At 44.4% G+C, this 21,311-nt stretch overlaps 2 protein-coding genes across 2 annotated transcripts; one reads left to right on the plus strand and one right to left on the minus strand.

Annotated features, from left to right (window-relative positions):
- Positions 1–2,262: 2,262 nt before the first annotated feature.
- Positions 2,263–11,419, plus strand: tnfsf10 (TNF superfamily member 10). Its single transcript, XM_069706815.1, has 6 exons — positions 2,263–2,471; positions 3,511–3,636; positions 6,201–6,246; positions 6,349–6,465; positions 7,161–7,405; positions 8,554–11,419. Exons 1-6 carry the CDS (start codon positions 2,364–2,366, stop codon positions 8,761–8,763), a joined length of 852 nt encoding a protein of 283 aa, XP_069562916.1. The 5' UTR covers positions 2,263–2,363; the 3' UTR covers positions 8,764–11,419.
- Positions 11,420–12,543: 1,124 nt separating this feature from the next.
- msl2b (MSL complex subunit 2b) lies at positions 12,544–20,083 on the minus strand. Its single transcript, XM_069706813.1, has 3 exons — positions 18,649–20,083; positions 15,162–16,531; positions 12,544–14,092 (listed from the first exon to the last, which is right to left on the minus strand). Exons 1-3 carry the CDS (start codon positions 18,788–18,790, stop codon positions 13,793–13,795), a joined length of 1,812 nt encoding a protein of 603 aa, XP_069562914.1. The 5' UTR covers positions 18,791–20,083; the 3' UTR covers positions 12,544–13,792.
- Between the last annotated feature and the right edge of the window lie 1,228 nt (positions 20,084–21,311).

Consider the following 21,311-nt stretch of genomic DNA (forward strand, 5'->3'; position numbering starts at 1 on the left):
CGTGTCTGAATCACCGCGTGGGGACCGAAGTCGCGTCACGGCGACTCGCAGCTCGTTCAGATTTATTTCGGGGGTCGAGACCTGGTGTTTTTTGGGGGTGGGACGTGTCCTCGTCCCCCCAGAGAGTGAATGGAAGTCAATGCGACATCCTCTGAAGGGACGCGGTGAAAGTCCGTGTGAAAGTGTTGATGTCTGTACGGAGGATGCTGTCGCGGACGGTCTCGACCTTCACGTTCTCCACACTCTCCGTAAAACACACACTCGGCGTTTCCCGAGCGCGTCGCCCCCCAGGAGGCGCTGCAGGCGGAGCCGAGTGAAACCTAAGCGGGGAGCGCGTCTCCCGAGGGACGGCGGGGCGTAGAAACCAGATTGAGGCCAGATGTTGCAGATGCAGGAATGAGCCGAGAGGACGGGGATCCATTTATAGGCTCAGCCCGCCTCACCGCACAACCACGTACTGATGATAACACGTCCAGACCGGCTCCCAACGCCGACCGGCGGAGGATGATGTTACCGCTTTCTAACACTTCTCATCCTTTCTTGGGGGGTCCGTCTAAATAAAAGCCGTAAAAAGTTTACGACATTTAAAATGTCTCACAGCAAATCAACAATTAATTGGTGAGTGTTTAGAGGGGCTTCAGGAAATGATTAAATATCCAAATACTGAAGGATTTGGAGGCTTTTGGGACTTTAAGTAGGCAAAAACTGTATGGTTAGGGTTAGGAACCAAATCTACTTGGTTAGGAACCAAATCACCTTGGTTAGGAACCAAATCTAATTGGTTAGGAACCAAAACTACTTGGTTAGGAACCAAAACTACATGGTTAGGAACCAAAACTACTTGGTTAGGAACCAAAACTACATGGTTAGGAACCAAATCTAATTGGTTAGGAACCAAAACTACTTGGTTAGGAACCAAATCTACTTGGTTAGGAACCAAATCTACTTGGTTAGGAACCAAAACTACTTTTCCTCCTTGCACATAAGTGATATGTTTTATTTTGAAGCTTCTGATAACAAAGAAAGAAGAAGAACTGCGGAGTTAGCATGAAAAGCACTGAAACAGCTAAAAGGACTGAAGGGGAGATGACTTCCAGCTGCACCACCACGTCACCAGAACACAATCATTCCACTTAAAAACAGTGTTTCATGCATATCGTTGTAATTTTATAAATATACAATATGTGCTTTTCCAGTTAATCCAGCAATAATCACCGAACAGCAAAGACGTTGTCAAAACCAAGAAATTCAGACTTTTGATCAAAAGTGTTGTTAATTCCAGCGAACAGCGATCTCCAAACTCCCATTCGATGGTTTAAATTGAAGTTACATGAAGTTAATTAGAAACGACAGAGGACGTCTTCCAACCACCGACAGACACAAAACATCGTTCAAAAGGTTAAAGGTCAAAGCTGCGAGATAATTGCGTAACAGATGTGCTTCGTCCATCCTGACTCCATCATTTATCATCTACGCTCAAACTTCTCTGCAGCTCACTTCATCCTTTCAACAGGCCTCGCCTCGGCAGCCGCGATGAGCGAACGAGAACGTCGTGGTTTTATGAGGAAAAACACGCCAGCTTCCAAGAAAGTGCCGTCGGTGAAGAGCATCACCTCGGATGTTCGTCATCAAAGAGAAAACATGTCCGAAAGCCTCAAATAAAATGGATTAAACACCTCCTATCGTAAATATATAACAAACAGGTGGTTATATTTTCAGACAGCTACATCATGCATGAACAGTGTCGACATGGTGAAATAGATCTGGAGCTGAAACAAATAAAAGTGAAGAGAAATGCCAGGAGCATCTGTGAAGGCTTTGAAGAAAATGTATGCTTCTCCCCGTGAAAACTCTTCTCTCATGTAACTGATGCCAAACTCAACTATTTAAAACCATGAAGATTTGAAATGAGCGATTCGATCTTTAGTTTTAAGTCCTGAACAACTTAATAAAAGTCGTCTGTGCCAGAATCCAGCTGCTGAACTATTCTGAGCATGTTTTAAAAACCTGATCCCAGGTCGTGTCAGAGGTGTATTTTTTTTTCTCACAGTGAAACTTAGAGCAGAGATCTCCAGAAACGATACGAGCGTTCACAATAAACTACAGAATGCTATCTGTGTTTTTCCAGCAGAGAAATGAAACAATAATCTCCCCAGCAGAAATTCAAAGAGTCCAAAACTCTTGTTCTTCAGGTCGGCCACGCCCCCCCCCTCCTCCTCCTCCTCCTCCTCCTCCTGCTTGCAGGGGACGGGGAGGGTAGAAGTGAAGGAGTCAGCTCTCTGCCATTGTTCTTGTTCTGAAAGTCTGAGAACGGGACGGGACGGTGACGGCGCTGGTCGGGTACCGGACGGCGGTCTGTCGTTATGACGGGCTCCAGTCCGAGGCTCGGGGTCCTGCTGCTGGTGGCGGTTCTGCTGCAGACCGTGGTCGTCACCATCACCGTGCTGCACTTCACCGCAGCGCTCAACTCGGTAAGGACAAAGTAAAGACTCGGACTGACGAGCCGGAGGCGCGCGGAGGCTTTTTACGCATCGCCATGCGTTGCGTTGCGTTGCGTTGCGTTGCGTTGCGTTGCGTTGCGTTGCGTTGCGTTGCGTTGCGTTGCGTTGCGTTGCGTTGCGTTGCGTTGCGTTGCGCCCCGCGAGCTTGACGCGAGGCTGTTGTGTGTGTGTGTTTTTCTTTTTTTTGATGCAGCCACATCAATGTTGGGCTCGTTGCTGACCTTGAACACTAAACTGTAACTTCTGCAGACTTTTCGTGCGCAGATGAGCGCTGACAGACTTTGGAGAAAACGCTGAACTCGTCTTTGTGCGCTCCGGTTCTGCTGCTGCGCTCCAGAGCACAAATAGTCCACGTTTGATTTCTTTTCTTCTGTTTTTTGCACAATGCAATGAATGCAGGCCACATTTCCTGCTTTCACGTTTAAAATAAATCAGTTCTACCCAACGCAGTTGCATACGAACACAGAACCAGAGCAAACAAGGAAGTGAAGAACTCTTGTGGACTGCAGCTATTTTTATGATTAGCTGTGATAATCAGGAAGAGTTTAGAGAGCTGCCTGTGCGTGCGTGCGTGCGTGCGTGTGCTGGACGGCTTGTTTTGGTGAGGTCACAGTCCTTTGCTTACCTGGATGGAGTCCAGTACAACTCTCAGCCCGTGTTTACAGTAATTAAACATTAACCCAGATGAGATGCAGAGGGAATATTGTGGGAAACGAAACGTAAACAGAAGAAAAGCAAAGAAATGGGACGCATGCCAGGAAGTGATGTTGACTCAGGCTTTACGGCAGTGATTGCTATCTTAAAAAAAAAAAAAAAAAGGGTTATGCTTTATCTCTCTATTGAAAAAACATGACAAATGAATGTAATAAAATAGCAAGCAAACATCTTTAAACATGTTTTTTTTTTTTTTTTTTTACTGACAAACAAACAATGAAGGTCGGGAATACCTGCGTCGGGAATGTTTGACGTTCCGATTGTCTGATGTTCGTCTCGACTTTTATTCCCACAGATGAAGGAGACGTTCGCCCGGAGCAGCGTTTCCTGCCTGACAGGCACCGACCTGCAGAGCATCACGGCTGTTCGAGGGGATCCGTGTTGGCAGGTCACTCAGCAGCTCCACCTGCTCATAGAGAAGGTGTGACACCACACACACACACACACACACACACACACACACACACACACACACACACACACACACACACACACACACACACACACACACACACACACACACACTGTCACTAGCACAAAACGAGCTGCACAAATCTGTATTTGTCGTCTGTATTAATGACTGATTGTTTGGCCAGCTGCTTGAGATCTCCAAACTTAATTTCTGTCTGGTCTTCATCAAAACTCCCCACCCACTGGATTTTGGAGGCTTTACTAATCCCCCCACCCCACCCCACCCCACCCCACCCACACAAACACACTTCAGCTGCAAATATTAAAGAAATGTTATTGTTATGTTATGCAACCAAACATTTTACAGCTGGCAGGTTCTTCCCTCGATGATGAAACATTTTAATATTTCAAGATGAGAAAAAGTTAAATGAAGCTCCACTTTCATCCAGGAAATAATAATCTCCGTCTTTTGATGGGATTCATTGGTGGTAAGAAAAATGTAGAATAGTGCCATCTTTATTAGGGAGATGTGGAGAAGAGGTGGGGGTCATTATATTATCATTATGAGGGACTTCCTGCGAACATTAGCAGCAGAAAAAAATGCACTGTCTGCAGGCGCACAATGAGCTCCTTCATAGCTGGAGATGTGATGTGATCCTGTGGTTTAATCAGCAGAGGAATGCATTCACCTGCTCTCACACACACACACACACACACACACACACACACACACACACACACACACACACACACACACACACACACACACACACACACACACACACACACACACACACACACACGTTTTCTTTGACTTGCTATTTGTGCCTTTTGTTTGCTTTTGCTTCCCTCGTCTGACTTTGCTGCTGAAAAATACCCGACTCGGGTATTTTCTGACTGATTAAATTTAGTTCAGAACAACAGACATAATGGCGGGACAGTCTGAGCCCGAACATCCATTTAAACTCAGGACACAAAGTGAATTTAAAGTTATGGGCCATGGAAAATCCGATAATATCCTTCTTCGAAACATCTGCAGAAAATGAAATTGACTACTTTTGTTTCTGAAACATGTTTTATTGAACTGTTTGCTTCACATTCAGATAAAAAAAAAAAAAAAAAAAAGATCCAGCTGCTGCTCGGTTATAACGAGACGAGCTGCGCCCTGAGGCTGCACAGCTGACTGGTACCTGCAGCAAATACTCAGACAGTGAATGTGGGTCCGGTGATCTTGGGGGATATTTCACAGTCTGTAGGATTTATTATCCAAGAAGCATCAACATCTGAGTCAAATCTGATGACGAGCCACTTGATAGTTGTTGAGATATTTGAGTCTGGGCTGAAGCAACGGGGCGACAGAGCATTAAACTGACACACTGGCGTCAAGAAATGTATATTAAATTAAATGTATGATGTTAAGTGAGTGATGCAGACATAATCTAAATGGTTGGAACAACAGCTTTCCTCCATTATGTCGTTAAAAGAGTTTCTGCGCTGAGGTCAAACACTGCGAGTGATTCCAAGAGGATTTGTGACGATCTGCTTCTGAATTATAGCTGAAACATTTAGAGGGAGTGAATTTTAGAAAACCTGAAAAAAAACTATGAGTTAAAGTTGTTTTTCTGTCATAAATGGGAGAAACTTCCAGATAAACAGTGTTTTCAATTTAAAAGGCTCCTCATGTTCCACATTTAAATAATCATTTTTGAGTCGCTGTCACAAAATTTGGTGCCAAACAAATAAATCAAATGATTTATTCTAACTGAGTAAACCCGCATATTGGCTTTGAATTTCAAAATAAAGCTCCCGTCTCCTGCAGAGACTGCGAGAGTAAAACATGTTTTTTTTCTCATAAAGTCTCGACTGACTGTAAGCCGGTAAATAAACTTCACACGTGTTATTTTATTTCAATGGCCTCCCGAGTTATTGCCAAAACTGTCAAAATATTTTTAACAGGGGAAACCATTAATCGCTGCAACCCCTGCTGGCTACCGGGGAGAACTGCAATCGATTCACACGCGTTATCTATAATTATTTACATATAATATTATGGAAGAAACATTTATTTATCCTTTAAAAATAAGTCTTTGTTTGTCTCAACATTTTCTCAAACTGCCTCCTTTAACATTTCTGCAGCCAAATAAACTGATTTAAACCAGATTTACGTAGATTATCAAGGGATAAAGGAGCGTAAAACACAGGAGGAGGAGGAGGAGGAGGAGGTTGATTTCCAGGGAACACCAAGACTCCTTCTTATTCACCTCCTCGTCCTGATCTCAGTGGAGTGGAGCAGCGCGGCGGTTGGAGCTGATGCTTCTTGTGGGCAGATAAAGTGCTTCACGACATGTTTATTAAATGAATGATTGAGCATTTAGTGTCGTGTTCTTTAGTTTTTTTCCAGCAGTGGTAAATGATTTCAATCCTGTTTTACTGCTCAGGAAACAGATGTCAGACTTCAATAAAAGTCTGTGATAAACTGCTTTTATCTTATTTTTTATCCCGACGTAAAGCCGACCGCAAACATGTTTCCAAATTCATTCCTGAATAAATATTTTCTGCTGTTTTCCCCTCCAGTCTCTGTCTCAGCGGTACCAAAGGCAGATCTCGTCGGCAGTGAGAGGTGAGAAAACTACAACACGAGCTGCAGGATTTCCTCCACACGTTAACAAACAGATGATTATTATTATTCGTTTCTTTTTTTTCTTCCCTTTCTCTACATTAGATGAAGTGTCCCGTGTGCTGCCCTCACTTGTGATGGAGGACAGGGCTTCGCCTCGCCCCAAAGTCGCAGCTCACGTCACCGGCAGCTTCGTGCCCAAACTGGAGCGAGAGGGAGGAGGTGAGTCCGGCTGATGAGCTCATCTGGGTCGTGTTTTTTTGTTTTTTTTGACCGGTCAGAGCTGCTTGTGAATGTTTGACGAGACTCGGAGGGATTTTACTTTGGTTATGGTGTCGTCAATAAATCAGAATAACGTTTTGAACTAAAGGAGTGTGAACAAGACAAGATATGAATTCAGTCTGTTTGAATTGGCTCCTACTTGATACAGATGTGTTCACAAAGTAAAAACACATCTCAAGTAAAGTAAAATAAATAAAAAGTGCATGATTCATAAGTTTTGCAAAGAAAAAGAGAAATAATGAAAAAGGATGAAAAGTTGGCAACAAAAAGTAAAAAATTATGAGTCGCCAAGATAATATTTTGATTTAAAAAGGTTATAATTTCGACCACTAGTTTGTATTTTTATCATTTCATGTTTTAAATGAATTTAAACGGATTTATAATCGGTGGGAGTTTAAAGTGATACGTGATCTAATCCAGGATTATTCATATAATCTTCACAATCTGCATGATTTACATCAGCCTTCGTCTCTCAGCCCTTAATTTAGACAGAGGAACCAATCGGATGTGTTAAACGCCGGCGTCCTGCTGTGACGTTTTAAACGATTGGGACGGCTGCCGAACGTCTTCATGTTAAATCCTCTGTCCTTCTGCACTGCGGTGATGTCACCCCGAGCGTGTCCTCTCTGCCTCAGCTCCGGTGTCGGCCGGCCGGCGCGTCCAGGGCCAGAAGATCTCGTGGTGGGAGGGGCAGAAGGGGCTGGCCTTCCTGCAGGACGTCCAGCTGGTGGACGGGGAGCTGGTGGTGCCGCAGCCGGGCCTCTACTACGTCTATGCCCAGACCTACTTCAGACACACCCACTCCCTGGAGGAGGAGGGCGAGGACGGCGAGGAGGCGGAGGACAGGGGGCGACCCCTGCTGCAGTACGTCTATAAAAAGGTGAGGGACACTTTCATCTCTCGTCACGTTGTGATTCATCCGTTTGACCTGCATGCAAGCGATCAGCCGATAAAGTTCCAGCTCTTATTTTGGCGGGATTTGCATCTATTCGATTCAACAGAAATTCCTCCAAAATAAGTCCAGCCCGTCTCGTCCACTTGGCACGTCTGTAAATGAACGGGCGATCTTTCAGTTTGTGTTGCGCTGGACGCCGCAGACGGATGATTGACAGGCGAGTGTGTTGGACCGGTGGCGTCCTCCCGAGTCTGACTGATAAAAATCTACCGACTCATGTGAATCCAGGATGTGTTGCATCACAGCGTCTCGGATGATTAATACAAAAAAAACATCTTTCTGCTTTGTCAAATGAAACTAAATCTGGAACAGATGAATTATTTTGGAAGCATGTGTCACTAAATAAAATCATGAGGTCCAAAAGTAGTTTATAATCAGCACAATGAACCTTTAATATGAAGTTTCCTTGTAATCTAATGAAATTCTTGGACGGTAAACATGAGAAAGATGTTGGATTCATATCAAATGACATCGTGACAATATTTCTAGTTTATTATACGGATTATATCTGACTGACTGACTGATGAACCATTTAAAGGAACATTCAGTCATTTGTTTGGCCACAAAAAAATAAAGGAATTTGATCTGAGATGTTTTCTAGTGTTGCGTTTGTGTCTTTGGTTTTTCACATCACCTGAATCATTATAGCTTCACTATAAGCTTTGTTTTGTTTGGTGATTGTCATAGTTATGGCAGACAGTGCATTTTTAAATAAATATTATAATAATGATCGTCCAAAATTACACAAAAATACATAGTTTCCTGCATCTGGAAGTCATATCAATATTTCACATCCTGTTCTTTTATTTTTATTTTTTGGTTCGCTTGAGGACGTGTTAGTTTGTTCAAATCGTCCAGATGTTGACCGACACCGTTGTCAGTCACAAACCTAAGATTTGTTCCAAGTAACAAGTAAATTACTGACATAACTTAACATATTTAACATACATTACTTGCATAAAATTACTCATCTTAATCCAAATCATGATGTTTCCTGAACCAAGCAGGTGGTTTTGGTGCCAAAATCTGAGCGACAGCATTAAACCTCACATCAGCTGTTCTTCTCCCGCCAGGTGACCTCCTACCCGGTTCCCATCCTGCTGATGAAGACGAGCCGGACCTCCTGCTGGTCCCGCGGCTCCCAGTTCTCTCTGCACTCCGCCCACCAGGGGGGGCTGTTCCCGCTCAGCAGCGGCGACCGCCTGTTCGTCACGGTGACCAACGCCTCCGCCGTGGACATGGACGAGAAGAGCAGCTTCTTCGGGGCGTTCCTCATCAGCTAGAGGACCAGAGGCTGAAGGTCGACCTGAGGAAACCTCAGACATCAACTTCTGCAGCCGAGCGACTTCTCCAAAGAAAAAAACGTTTTTTTTTTATATGCAACAGTGAGTCACGGGAAGTCTGTCCTTTTCATGAGGATCAGAAACCTTGAGGACATCGGTGGGTGGAGAAGAGACTCGTGGATTTGAGTCTGTGAGCGGATTTATTTTTTTAAAGCACTCGTGGATTTGGGCTCGACAGAGATTTCAGTTTTTGTTGTGCAAATATTTCTTTAAGGCAGAAGTGTTTGAGGGAAATTATAAATGCAAAAATATTTTACTTATTTTCACATTAGTTTTCTAAACAAATCAGACAACCTAGCCGGCGATAATATTTGTAGTTCCGCCTTTAATTTACAGCTTTGACAACAGCACGAGTTGTTTCTCATAGAAAGTCAGTGAGCAACGCGTTCAGGCGCTGTTGTTTTATTTGGTTGTGATTTATCTGGTTGTAGTTTGTTTATTACAAAATATACTGGAGGTATCGATCCACGAGTTGTTTTTGTTTACCGGTTAGCAGTTAAGTAGGACTTTTTTATTGTTATGTTTTTCTTGGTAAAACCTTAAAGCAGTTGTGCGTGAAAACCAGAGTGCCTATAAAAAAAAACTAGAAGGAGCCTTTTTATATTATCAAACCTAAAAATTAAAAAAAAAAAAAAAAGAGGCCGTGAACACGTTTATTTCTGCTGTAAAATAAAAAAAGAGGTCTGAGGATTAACTCGCGTTTCGAGGAAGCCTCAAGTGGCCATTTCTGGAACTGCAGTTTTTTCTGTAGTTTTTCTGCTAAGGCTTCATTTTGTAGCCTCTGAGTTTGCTGCTGACGGTCGAACCGTCACGTTTTAACACCAACTATCGTGCTACACAAGTTACTTCGTGTAAGTGGGCGTGAAATTAATATTTTGTTCGTTTACGATTCATAGCTCGGTGCGTAACTCACAAACTGACGTTCAGCGGCGTCGTGTTTCTCCACAAGGGGGCGCGGGAGGCACCAACCTCGGCCACTACGGGACACAAAAGCAGCTGCGTTTTACAAATTCAAATAGACACAAATTACACTGTAAAAAAATAAATAAAGTTCTGCCATAAAGAAATGTTTGTAAAAAAAAACAAAAACAACACTCATCAGATGAACAATATTTTTGAGTTGACCCACATAAAAGTGAGGTGAATCTCTGGATGTGTGTTTGTTTAAAAGATGTAAATATTGTTCTATAGTTTTTTTGTGTTTTTTGGGGTATTTTATTTTTCTAATAAGCCTTTAAAACGGAGTCTGGAGCTCTTCGTGAACTCTTCTGAGTCAAACATGAACTTAAGACTCAGTTTTCCGCGACCAAATACAGTGAAGAGACGGGCTGCTGATGACGTACTGAAAGATTAAATCAAAAAAAAAAAAGAAGGTGCAACTTCACCTGAGTTTTACAGTAAACTTCATCCCACTGCTGCTTGGAGCTGAGAGCTCGTGGTGTGTTTTCATTGGCAGCCGCTCTCTCTCTCCCTCGGCTGTCGTCGTCCAGCACGTTGGCTCGTCCTCCGCAGCTTCTCTCCAAGTGGTGTTTTAAACGCTCCCTAAATGTTGGTATTCGTGTTATGTTGGATTAACTGCAGATGTGACCTGCAGACTTCGGAGAGCGATCGCTGGCGTCTTGAGTCCAAACGGCACACAAATGTGTTGCTTTCCCGTTTCTGCTTTCTTCAAGTAGGTGTAACGAACCATTAAAGTAAACAATGCGGACAATCATAACGATAAGTAGATGGGGGAACATCTGGATTGAACTTGAGTGCTTTTATTTGATCTAGGAAATAACAATTTGACTAAAAGGAAAAACACAATTTAGAGGAGCAGGGATTTAGTGACATCTAGTGGCGAGGATGCAGATTGATAGATCTCCAGAGTCCGTGCTTGGTTTGTTCCTTCTGGGCTACCGTAGAAACATGAATAGGACCCGCTCCCCATGTAGATACCAAAATCTAAACTAAGAAAGAACACAAGTCCTTAGTTTCAGTTGATTTTACACTAATAAAAACATTACGTTCAATTTCGGCCAATACTTCCCATAAATCCTTCACACTGAAGCTCTCCTTACTGGATTTCTTCGATAGCTTTCAGACACGACTTGTGACCTTCATTCAAAACATGTGTTTTTATTTGTGGCAAGTTTTAAGTACAAACAAATCACTGGTTTTTCCAACATGACCTGAATGCAACACTCACTTTTGCACTTATGTAAAATGTAGCAAAACAGAACCATTTCTCCAAAACTGTTTTTTTTTTTTGTATGAATGTAAAAACTTTGAGAAGTCATTTTAATTGATCGAGGCTTTGTGTGTTTGTAGAGAAATCGGTGTTTTGAAGCGAGAGGAGGGTCTTACCGCGACAAATCTGTCCACGTTTTGTTTTTGAACCGAGACGGCGTCCACGTGGACAAACAGGAAACGTCCACCTGCGGTCGTTCCTCTTCGTCCGCCGGAGCTCGAAACACCTGAAAAAGGCTTCAGACACACATAATCAGGTGGCTTCAACAAAAAACAACGAAGTGTGCACCAGATGGATTAAATGTGAATGTAAATAAGCAACGTGTTTGTGTGTAAATATGTGAAATAAAGAGTTAAAAAAACCAAACGTGTTTAGCAGCAGCTGTGAGATCAGTGAGGTCGATATGTTGATTTCTTACCTTCACCAGGATGTTGTTGTTTCTGTTTTCCTGATCTTTTTTAGAAGTTACTTGAGACATTGAAGGTTTCTCATGAGAATACAATCATTTATAGTTCTCTGTATTTTATCTTAAACTTATAATGTTAATATTCACTATATTTAGTATCAATGATTATCGACAAAAACAAAACAGCAGCCCAAAACAAGGAGAACAAAGCTCAATACACTGCGATTTGTTTTTAACTTTTAAAGTGCTGTAAAGTTTTTAACACCCTGACAATTTTGTTTGTAACTTACTTCACTTTTCATAATTAAAACACAAAATGATTTAGATCAGTTGTTCATCTGAGCTAAATCAGTAATTTCTGAAGTTTAAAAAAACTTTAAAATTTTAGGTTGTACAAATAAAAACAGATTTATAGCATCAGATCATTAAGTTAAGTCCCTGAAAATAAAAAAAGACAGAAAATTAAAATAAAAAGCATATAAATTACCTTTATAGTGAAATTATTCCTAATTCTTAAAGGTGCAATCTGCCCCCTGCTGGTGACTATTAAATACTGCAAGATGAAGTACTATACTGCCCTCTAGTGTCGATTTTTCAGCAGTGCAGACAGAACAAACGATTGAAACAAAAATGATCACACAACAACTTTCTAAGTTTTTGATTTTCTTTCTTTTTTGTGGAAATATGTTACAGTTATATTACAGGTATTTAAATGCCCAGAGGGAGAACAAAAACTGTTTTTTTGGAGACACCAGAAAAACTAACACTAAGAAGAAAGACGGCAACTTAACCGAGACAGAAACTGTCAGATGGACGGGAGGGGTGGGGTGGGGTGGGGGGGCTGCTGCCCAACATGTGACCGATGTTAGGAGACGTCCAATAAATACTGCAAATGATGTTAACGCAACTTATTAAAAACAACAACAACAAAAAACAGGTGTGCTCTCCTTCTTTGAGTCCTTTGTAGTTTTTAGCAGCATGTGTAGCTTCCAGAAACCAAAAAAAACAAACGTGTGAATAACAGCGCGCAGGGCCTGCAGTCAACCAGAGCTTTTAACACGAGTAACGCCAGTTTTCAGCCGTGTGTGTGTGTGTGTGTGTGTGTGTGTGTGTGTGTGTGTGTGTGTGTGTGTGTGTGTGTGTGTGTGTGTGTGTGTGTGAGCCAGTGGGGGAAAAAAGTGCTTAATACAAGAACACACAAACGATAAATAAGAGGAACTCTCAGCCCGTGTTTTCGTCCTGCAGCCCCGACGGTTTGTTGACTCCAAAATGTCTTTTTTTTTTTTTTTTAACGTATACAACAACATCTTAGAATAATATTTGGTAGTCATGACGGTGGCACACAAAGTATAAACATTCAACAGGCGTAATCAAAAACTTGGCTGGTGGTGTTTCGTTCACATCCTGGTTCTTCAGCTAAACAATATCACAAATAGGATTTATTTTTCATTTCTTCTCGTGACTCAAGAGCTTCGGTTGATATAACGTCACGTTTTGTTGTATTTCCGGCGCTCTTCGCTGCGTTTTACAAAATGCCATCTACCTTATTTTTACCAGTGTGAAAATAATCTGGTTGAATGCAGATTCGCCCCCCGGCACCGGCTTCCATTGTTTTTTTGTTTTTTTTAATGTAACTTATAAAATATATCATAAAATGTCTTCTTAAATGGAAACTGATGAGTCCACGTACAAAAAGTTCTTTCTTTTCTATAAATTACACCAGTCTCTGATGATGATGATGATGATGATGAATGATGATGATGATGTCTCCGTTCCTGCTAATAAGGTTCATCTCCAAACCAAACTCTTCCCTCTCACACATACACACTCACATGCGCGCACGCACACGCACACGCACACACACACACACACACACACACACACACACACACACACACACAGGTGTGCGACCATGGTCAACACTGACTGAGCTACACAACATGCTCTACACATTACCCATAGTAGAGAAGAAACAAAAAAAACCTCCAACCCCACTGAAATTAAATCTCTGCACAGACACTAACGCTACATCTCCCCTTCCTCCTCCTCCTCCTCCTCCTCCTCTTCCTCCTCCTCCTTCTTCTTCTCTTGTTCTCTTCTTTGTACGCAAGACCACAAGCATGGTGCAGTTCCGGGCGCTGGACGGAGGGCGACTCCTCAGCCTCGGCTGGTGACCCTCTCTACCGCCTGTCGCTGTAGCTGCCTTGTTCTGGCTCCGCCACGGCAGGTCCCTGGCGCGACCCGGCGGGCGCGACCCGGCGGGCGCGACCCGGCGGGCGAGGCGGGGGAATGTGCGTGTGACGACCGACCGGAGGAAGAGGTGGCGGCGGCCCTCAGCAGTCAAAGCGCATCTCCAGCGAGTCGTCGAAGCCCCGGTTGTCGTGCCCCGCCCCCGACAGGAAGGTGGCGGTGACGGGCGCCCCCGTCGCCGTGGTGACGTTGAGGAGGGTGTTGCCGGGGGAGCTGCTGGCCGGGCTGCGGAGGGCCGCGGCGGCGATGCTGGTGAGGTTGATGCCCAGCGTGAGTCGCGTCTGCTCCAGAGCTTTCTCCGGCACGGCGAAGGCCTCCAGCTTCTTCTCCCCGTTGGCCATGTAGGAGTTCTGGCAGCCGCGGCAGATGCAGTCCAGACAAGCCTGGAGGACACAACCACAGCCGACAACAACATAAACAACCACGGCCGACAACAACATAAACAACCACAGCGACGCGATACCACATGATGAAGACCCGGAGTCCAGATTATTGTGCGTTCGAACAGCTCCGTGTTCACAGTTCGTCTTAAACTACATCTGCTGATGAGGACGGTGTGATACGTCAGAAGATCCGAGTCAGTCGACCTTCAGCTCAAACCGTTTTCAGTCGTATTTGAGCATCGTCTTCATCGTCTTCGTCGTCTTCGCATCATAATCAGAATCATTTCCATCCCTGTCTGTAATAAACAGCTGGATGACGTCAATATTTCCACTTTGATGTTTTAATGACGTCATCTCATCTCCACGCTTCTTCTTCTTCTGCTGCGGTTTCAAGTGACGAGCTGAGACGTAGCGCCACCCGCTGTTCATCTTGTATTCAACTGATCGCATTTCAATGAGCATAAACATTATCAATTTAGATACTAGCTCAAACCATAATAGTGGCATAAAAAGACAATTATTAAAATGGCTAAAGGTTTTTATGGCAATTAATCGCCAATTAAAACTTCATGATCGCGACAGCACTACTTAGCAGGCCACGTACATTTAGTTACAATACAGGGTTAACGATGTTTGACGTGCACATAACCAAAATAATAATATTTTTTATTTTATTTGTTTAAGTTAAATATTTTTCAGCAACAAAACAACAAAGTCTGCCTCCAATAAGTCGATAAAAACTGTTTTCTTGATGACTTAAAAAAAATAAAGCTTATAATTTAATACATATTTATTAGATAGGAATTGCAAAATTTTTACTTTTTTTTTTACCTTGTCGGTTTGTTCCATCCAGCTTATGTACATTCAAAAAAAATTACAAAAAAAACCCCAAAACAGTTGCTGCTGTTCAACACAATAATCTAGTGAGTCTGTTGCAATGGAAAGAAAAAACAGGTATTTAAATACAAAAATACTAGAATATATGTTGTGAGTTATATTTTGCAGCATCAGCAGTAAAACTGAGTGGTGCAGCTGTAATTATGAGGACTGGGTGTAGCTTCGGTCTCACCTTGCGGTTGGAGTAGCAGGGGCAACGCTGCCCCCTACAGGTCAACACCGACGGGTTCTGGGTCGCTCGGCCGCACTTGCAGCCCTTCTTCTCCACAGGCTTCTTGTACAGTGGCTTGGAGGGGCTGGGTGGGTGCGCCAGGGGGTGAGCGTGGGGGTGCGTGGGTACTCGTTCACGGGGCTGGGCGCGGGGCTTCGGGGCCCCTTGCCGGGCCTTGGTGTACGCCTTCTTGGCGGCGCCGTGGTGCTCCACAGTCTTTTTGAGCGCCTTGTTGGAGACGAGCACCGTCTTGCCCACCTTCGGGGGGCCGCCGTTAGGCACCGGGGCTAAGTGGGGGTGAGCCGTGGCCGCGGGGAACTTGGGCTCCTGTTTGGTGGTGGCGCCGAGGATCGGGTGGTGGGGGGAGCTGTTGGCACCGACGGGGGGCCCTCGTAGGAGGCTGGAAATCGGGAGCGGCTGCACCTTCTCGCTGTCGCTTTCTGAGCGGGAACGCTTGCGGTGGCAGCGGAGGGGCACGTGGGGGACGACTGCGGAGGGCTGCGACGGGGGCTGCAGCGAGGGCTGCGGGTGAAGCTGGAGGGGATGAGGGCTGTTCTCCGGGGGGAGGGGGGGGATGAGGCGGAAGGAGTCGGGGCCAGAGGGGCAGTGGGGACCGTTGAGGCTCGACTGAGGTACTGAGTCCGTCGGGGGGTCGGGCTCCGGCGTGGGGTCGGGCTCAGCGTCCGTCTCCAGAGTCCTGAGCACCTCCTCCACGCTCAACAACAAAGGCCCCCCGCCGTGTTTCAGGTCGTCCCCGAATGTGCTGATGTCACAAAGCCCCGCCTCCCCAGTGCCCACGCACACCGGGATCTCCTCCGAGAAGCTCTCCTGCTTGGCGACGCCTCCGCCTGTTTCTACGGTGACGGGCTGCAGCGCGTCCGAACTGACCAGGCCGTTACAATCGTGCAGTCCGTTAACGCTCGCGGGGCTCGGCTCCTCCCCCTTCAGCTCCTTCGCCCGCGGCGCGTCGTCGGGCTGAACCGCTTCGGATTCGGTCGCCGCCTGCGACGCGCCGACCGAATCCGGGAAGTCCTCGGCCTCCGGCTCGCTCTCCGCCAACGTGAGGCCCTCGTTGAGGACGGCCTGGAGGTCCGGCGAGTCGCCGGCGGCGCTGGCTATGTGCGGGGCGAGCGGCGACTGCGTGATGTAGAGGCAGAGCTTCCGGTAGCAGTGGACGAGCAAAGACAGCTGCCTGTTTTCCTCGAAGCGGGAATAGTCCTTGCACCAACTGCAGGACGGCTTCAGCTGCATCCTCTGACCTTTACAGCCTCGACAGACGTAGTGCTGACATGACGAGTTGGTGGGCGCGATGGGGTCCTGCAGCAGGTTACCTGGAACAGGAGAGAACGGAGAAGACATCAACACGCTGACGATCAACCGACAAGACTTTCACAGGATGCAGGAAAAGCAACGGCGGCACGGCAATAAAATCCTCATCTGACCAAACAAATGTCCCACGTTTGATGTCCAAGCGATCTGATAAGATGCTTTCTAGCGGTTCCTCTTTGCCGTGTTTTACGACGGCTTCCTAACTGACATGTATTTGTAAAGCTGAGCGGTGGCTGGCGGTGCGCCCGACTGACTGACAGCTGCTCTTTGAGAGGAGCTTCCTTAGCAACGCTGGCCGCGAGAGAGATGCAGCTGCAGACGGAGGAAAAAAAAAAAAAGAAAGAAAAAAGGATGAAGGTCCATTCATAAGAAACAAGCGACCTTACACACTGGCGCTGCCTGTCTGAGAAACCCCACGTCTATATTTAACACATCGTATGGACCGTATTGATCTATTGTTTATACAGATGGAAGAGGTTATATCTAAGTATGACGAGGGGCCACCTTAGCAACCACAGGAAAAATAAATCAACTTTACTTCGTGCCAAAATAAGAAAGAAATACACCAATAATTCATAAATAAACCATAAATAATCCATATATCTATCTATTTGCTGAGAAAAAAACAAACCAAAGTGAACCATAGCTTCTTCTGTATAACAGAATACCGACTCGGTGTAAAAAAAGCGCTGCATTTTATATGAACAGTGAGAACCGTGTATTAAATATTCATCCAAAACAAAACAAAAGGTTGAGTTTATTTACTTTCTAACACAAGAAGCTTAAACAAGGCTTTGATTTAAGTCCATTTTTACAATTATAAGCGTCTATATATTAAAGTAAACACTGTAAACAAGCCGGTCCCCCTTTAAGTTTCCCGTGTTCGCTTTAAGTATTGTCCTCGTGAGTTTTATTTGATGTATTTGAGGAAGGGTGAGAAAAAAAATAAAATGAATAAAAGATGAGATGTGTATCATCCGGCGCGTGCAGGGCCTGTTATTCAACAGGATAAACAGAGACGCCCCGATGCTGCCAAGCAGCACACAGAGGGGGGTGTGTCATGATGGGTGTAGCTTTGAGTTGTGACGCGTTCACTGCCCTCCGGATTTCATAAACGCCATTTAATTTAATACATGTCACGAGCCAAAGGCAGCTTTGCATGGTTTATGTTATTTTAAATGGCAGAATGGGAAAAAAAAAAAAAAGAAGAAAAGGGAAAGACATAAACGAGCTGTGTTCCCTGAACGTCTCATTGATCGAGGGACAAGAGTTGTGTGACTTTTTGCATGTTAAGGACTCATAAAAATGTAATAAAAGACAGATCACATTTACTGTGATTTTCTTTTGTCAATGTCAAATCAACTCGTATCTGTAAACAAAGTGTATTTATGCTGCAAATCTTTGTAGTGGTGGAGGAAGTATTAACATATAATATGTACCTGAACATTACAAGTACTCGCTGTCAAGAATGTCCTAATGCTTTTATTTATATGCATTTTATTTCACGCCTTAATAACTTTATAATTCCATATACATTATATTAAATAGTAGTATGAGGGTGTAACAACAAATATTTTAAACAAAACAATGATACCTCATGCATACATATGTCTCAGCGGTCTTATTCGTAATTTCACTATTCATCAACATATTTTATCTTTTTAGCATCTTATTCTATTTACTTCTTTGTATGTTTTTTGTCTGATTTTGCGTGAATTGACATGTTTCAACCTAAACTTTAAAAAGTAAACTACTACTTGGCTTCAGTTTGACGGGCACACGTGACACATTTTCATGAGGTTGTCATAACCTATAAACCTTTAAATGAATTAACAAACGTGACTATAATATATTGTGTATCAAGATGCACGAAGGAAACTATACTTTACTTTATCACAGCACTGTAGTGTATATTTCCGACCACTGCAGATCAACTGGTCTTCTAGTTCCGATATTTCCGACGGTGCCTGAACGCAGCATCATTTAAAGGCTCGCTCCCACTGCGAGGACAGCTGACAACAACGCGCGTTACCGAAACCCTCTCCCAAAACAAACACGCTTCTACCAAGTCCATTTGTCACATTAAAAATACAAAATATAAAATCACACACACACTCACCGCAGACCAAGCAGGACAGGGACTGGCGGAAAAACGGCAGCAGCTTGCAGAGCTCCGCAAGGGCCCGGGGGTCTCGGGGGTCGCACTGCAGCACCGACCGGCTCGCGGACACGTAGAGAGAGGTCGCATTCACCGGGTTCATCTCAGCTGCCTGGCCCGGGGCTCCGGTCCGGTCCGGTCCGTTAAGGTGTATTAATACGTTAAAAGTCACACGGTAACACGAGCGACCCAACCGGCGAGAGAGCCGCGGCTCCCGCGTCCCGCAAAGTAAAATTGCTGTTTTTGTCAAGGGAGTCTGGTGGCTTTGAAGCGAGCATAGATGGATGCTTCAGTTCCCCGTCGGTAAACCCCGCATGTAGAGCAGTCTGAGCACGGAGCAATCCAGGTTACTCATCCCCGACTCACATCCGACCCATCCTCGGTTGTGATGTTCCCCGCTTTGAAAGCACCGGAGCACTCGGATGGGAGGGTTGTTGTTTTTTTTTTTTTTTTTTTTTTTTTTTTTTTAAGTGCATTCACAGGGCGGTCGACCGTGCACAGAACCGTCGGTTCACCCACATCGGTTCGGTTCGGTTCCACACCATGCGCGAGTTGTGACGAGACAAAGCATCGTGCGGCGCTCTTTCCTCCGCCGGTGGCCTTTTAACGTTTAACGTTACCCGCAGCCGGTCAGCTATCTGCAGCTGCAGCGGCTCCACAGACTCAAACAGGGGCAGTCGTGACAAAGTGCTCCGGTTTGCAGTGGTTTTCCCGAGATAACTCCATAGTCCGCGTGCATGCTCGTCCCGGGTTCTCACGTCGGTCCAGAGCCGGTATCCCGAGGTGCATTAATTATCCCACACCGGGGGGCATCCGCGGCTCCGGCTCCGCTCCGCTCGGCTCGGCTCGGCTCGGCAGGGCAGCCCCCTCGGCAGGCTCGTTGTGCTCGTGTTATTGTTCGCAGAGATTCATGGCGGCTCGAAAACAAAACAGGCCGCCCCGGCTCCGAGTGCTCCTCTCCGGCGAGAAACGCCGACAGCTGCGCGTCGACGGGGAAAGAAATGGGTGAATGAGAAGCGGTGGCAAATAAAATAAAATAAAATTAAAAAAAAAAAAAATACTTCCGCGGCTCCGACGGTTTTGTTGGCGTGAAGAAAAACAGAGCCAGCCGAAGCACCGGGCTCTGGTGACGGTGCTTAGCCGCCCGAGCTGCACCGGGAAGCCGGCTACAAAAGCAAGGCCGCTCCCCCTCTTCACAGGATTAGCGGGAGTCTCTCGTTCTCGGTGCCCGCCTCGGTGGGAATTTAGCGGGAAACGGAGGGTTTAGTCGAAATTATGTCTTCCGGCAGCTTTTGTAGGACCCTAAAGTGTCAGCGAAGACCCAAAGTGAATTATTTCCCTATTTGTGTACGTTGCTATCGTTAGCCGCGGAGTATTCCTCACACCTCTCGTTGCGTTTCCACACACAAACAAGGGGGCGCTGTTGCGCACATCTCGCGAGAACACAAGTGACGCGGTTGATTTAAAAAAAACAAAAAACAAAACAACAACATTGAATGTACTGTAGTATTTTCTCACCAACAAAGATGGAGATATCAGATTTGTATTATTTATTTTAAAAAAATACACACAATTTAAGCAGTTGCATCCAAACACTGAAGGACAAAAAAGTTTTCTCTGCTCTGCTTAATCTTCCTATCTTTAATGAATATGAATAAATTATAGCAAAACTTAAATGTACCAGCTCCAGACTGACATGAATGATTATTCAAACTATTACACTTCTACTACTAATAATAATAATAAGACTGACATCCTTATTGACAAAACTCCCTTTTCCTTTTTTTTTCTTCCTATGAAAACACTAAATAGTTATTTTTAAAATGAATGTACAAGCCTGGCTTTGCAAATTTTACCAAATTAGACAAATGTATGTTACACAAGCATAAAAACATTAATATTTTTCATAAAAATCTAATTACACTGAGCTTTTAATAGTTGTTAAAACTACCCTTTTTTTTTTGTCCCGTTGCACAATAACTTCCCTTTTAGAAATACTAGTACACACTCAAGTCATGTTTTCCACTGAACTGATGATTTATACAATATCAGATTGGGGTCAAAGCTTAATTTCATCTCACACAGGTTAAAACGGCATGATTTTAAGTTTTTAAATATTATAAAGAGCAGTTTTGGAGCTTTTCTGTTAATGGAAATAACAGAAAAACTGCTGTAGGATAGAATCACTTTCAAAGCTGTCAGATTACAGTTTCTTAAGACAGTGAGACAAATATATATTATATCTGATCTCATCTTATGACCAAAAATGACAAAATTCAGTCTAAAAAAAAAAAAACACCAGACTTATCCTTAAAGCCCAGCATGTACAGTACAATGTGCATTTAAACCCTCTAATTTTGAACCTCGGTGTCCACAGTGGAAACTACCGCTCACTTTGTTCCTATATGTTCGAGTGTGCGGTGAAAACTTTGGTGCAGTTCAAAAATAAAAACGCTGAGAGGTGCTGTTTGAGGGGGAAGCACGGAGAGGGAGGACTCCTCATGGATGCATAACAATGTCTGTTTATCTGTAAAATGAGCTACACACAAATACACACTGATTAAAGGAGTCCACATGTGTGATGCAAACACGCTGATAACATCCATCAGTGAACTTCTCTTCCT

This window comes from Brachyistius frenatus, unplaced genomic scaffold (genome assembly GCF_029030835.1).
Source record: "Brachyistius frenatus isolate BFR_SWC_R1_liver_20210118 unplaced genomic scaffold, ASM2903083v1 Contig_65, whole genome shotgun sequence".
Taxonomy (NCBI): Eukaryota; Metazoa; Chordata; class Actinopteri; family Embiotocidae; genus Brachyistius; species Brachyistius frenatus.

What these genes read in the sequence shown, in the direction of transcription:
- tnfsf10 (XM_069706815.1), top strand. Translation starts at nt 2,364, where the DNA reads ATGACGGGCTCCAGTCCGAGGCTCGGGGTCCTGCTGCTGGTGGCGGTT. An exon ending in TCCACCTGCTCATAGAGAAG is followed by an intron (nt 3,637 to 6,200) that starts GTGTGACACCAC and finishes TTTCCCCTCCAG; the next exon opens with TCTCTGTCTCAGCGGTACCA. An exon ending in GATCTCGTCGGCAGTGAGAG is followed by an intron (nt 6,247 to 6,348) that starts GTGAGAAAACTA and finishes TCTCTACATTAG; the next exon opens with ATGAAGTGTCCCGTGTGCTG.
- msl2b (XM_069706813.1), bottom strand. Translation starts at nt 18,790, where the DNA reads ATGAACCCGGTGAATGCGACCTCTCTCTACGTGTCCGCGAGCCGGTCG. An exon ending in CCTGTCCTGCTTGGTCTGCG is followed by an intron (nt 16,532 to 18,648) that starts GTGAGTGTGTGT and finishes CTCCTGTTCCAG; the next exon opens with GTAACCTGCTGCAGGACCCC. An exon ending in CCTGCTACTCCAACCGCAAG is followed by an intron (nt 14,093 to 15,161) that starts GTGAGACCGAAG and finishes TGTGTCCTCCAG; the next exon opens with GCTTGTCTGGACTGCATCTG.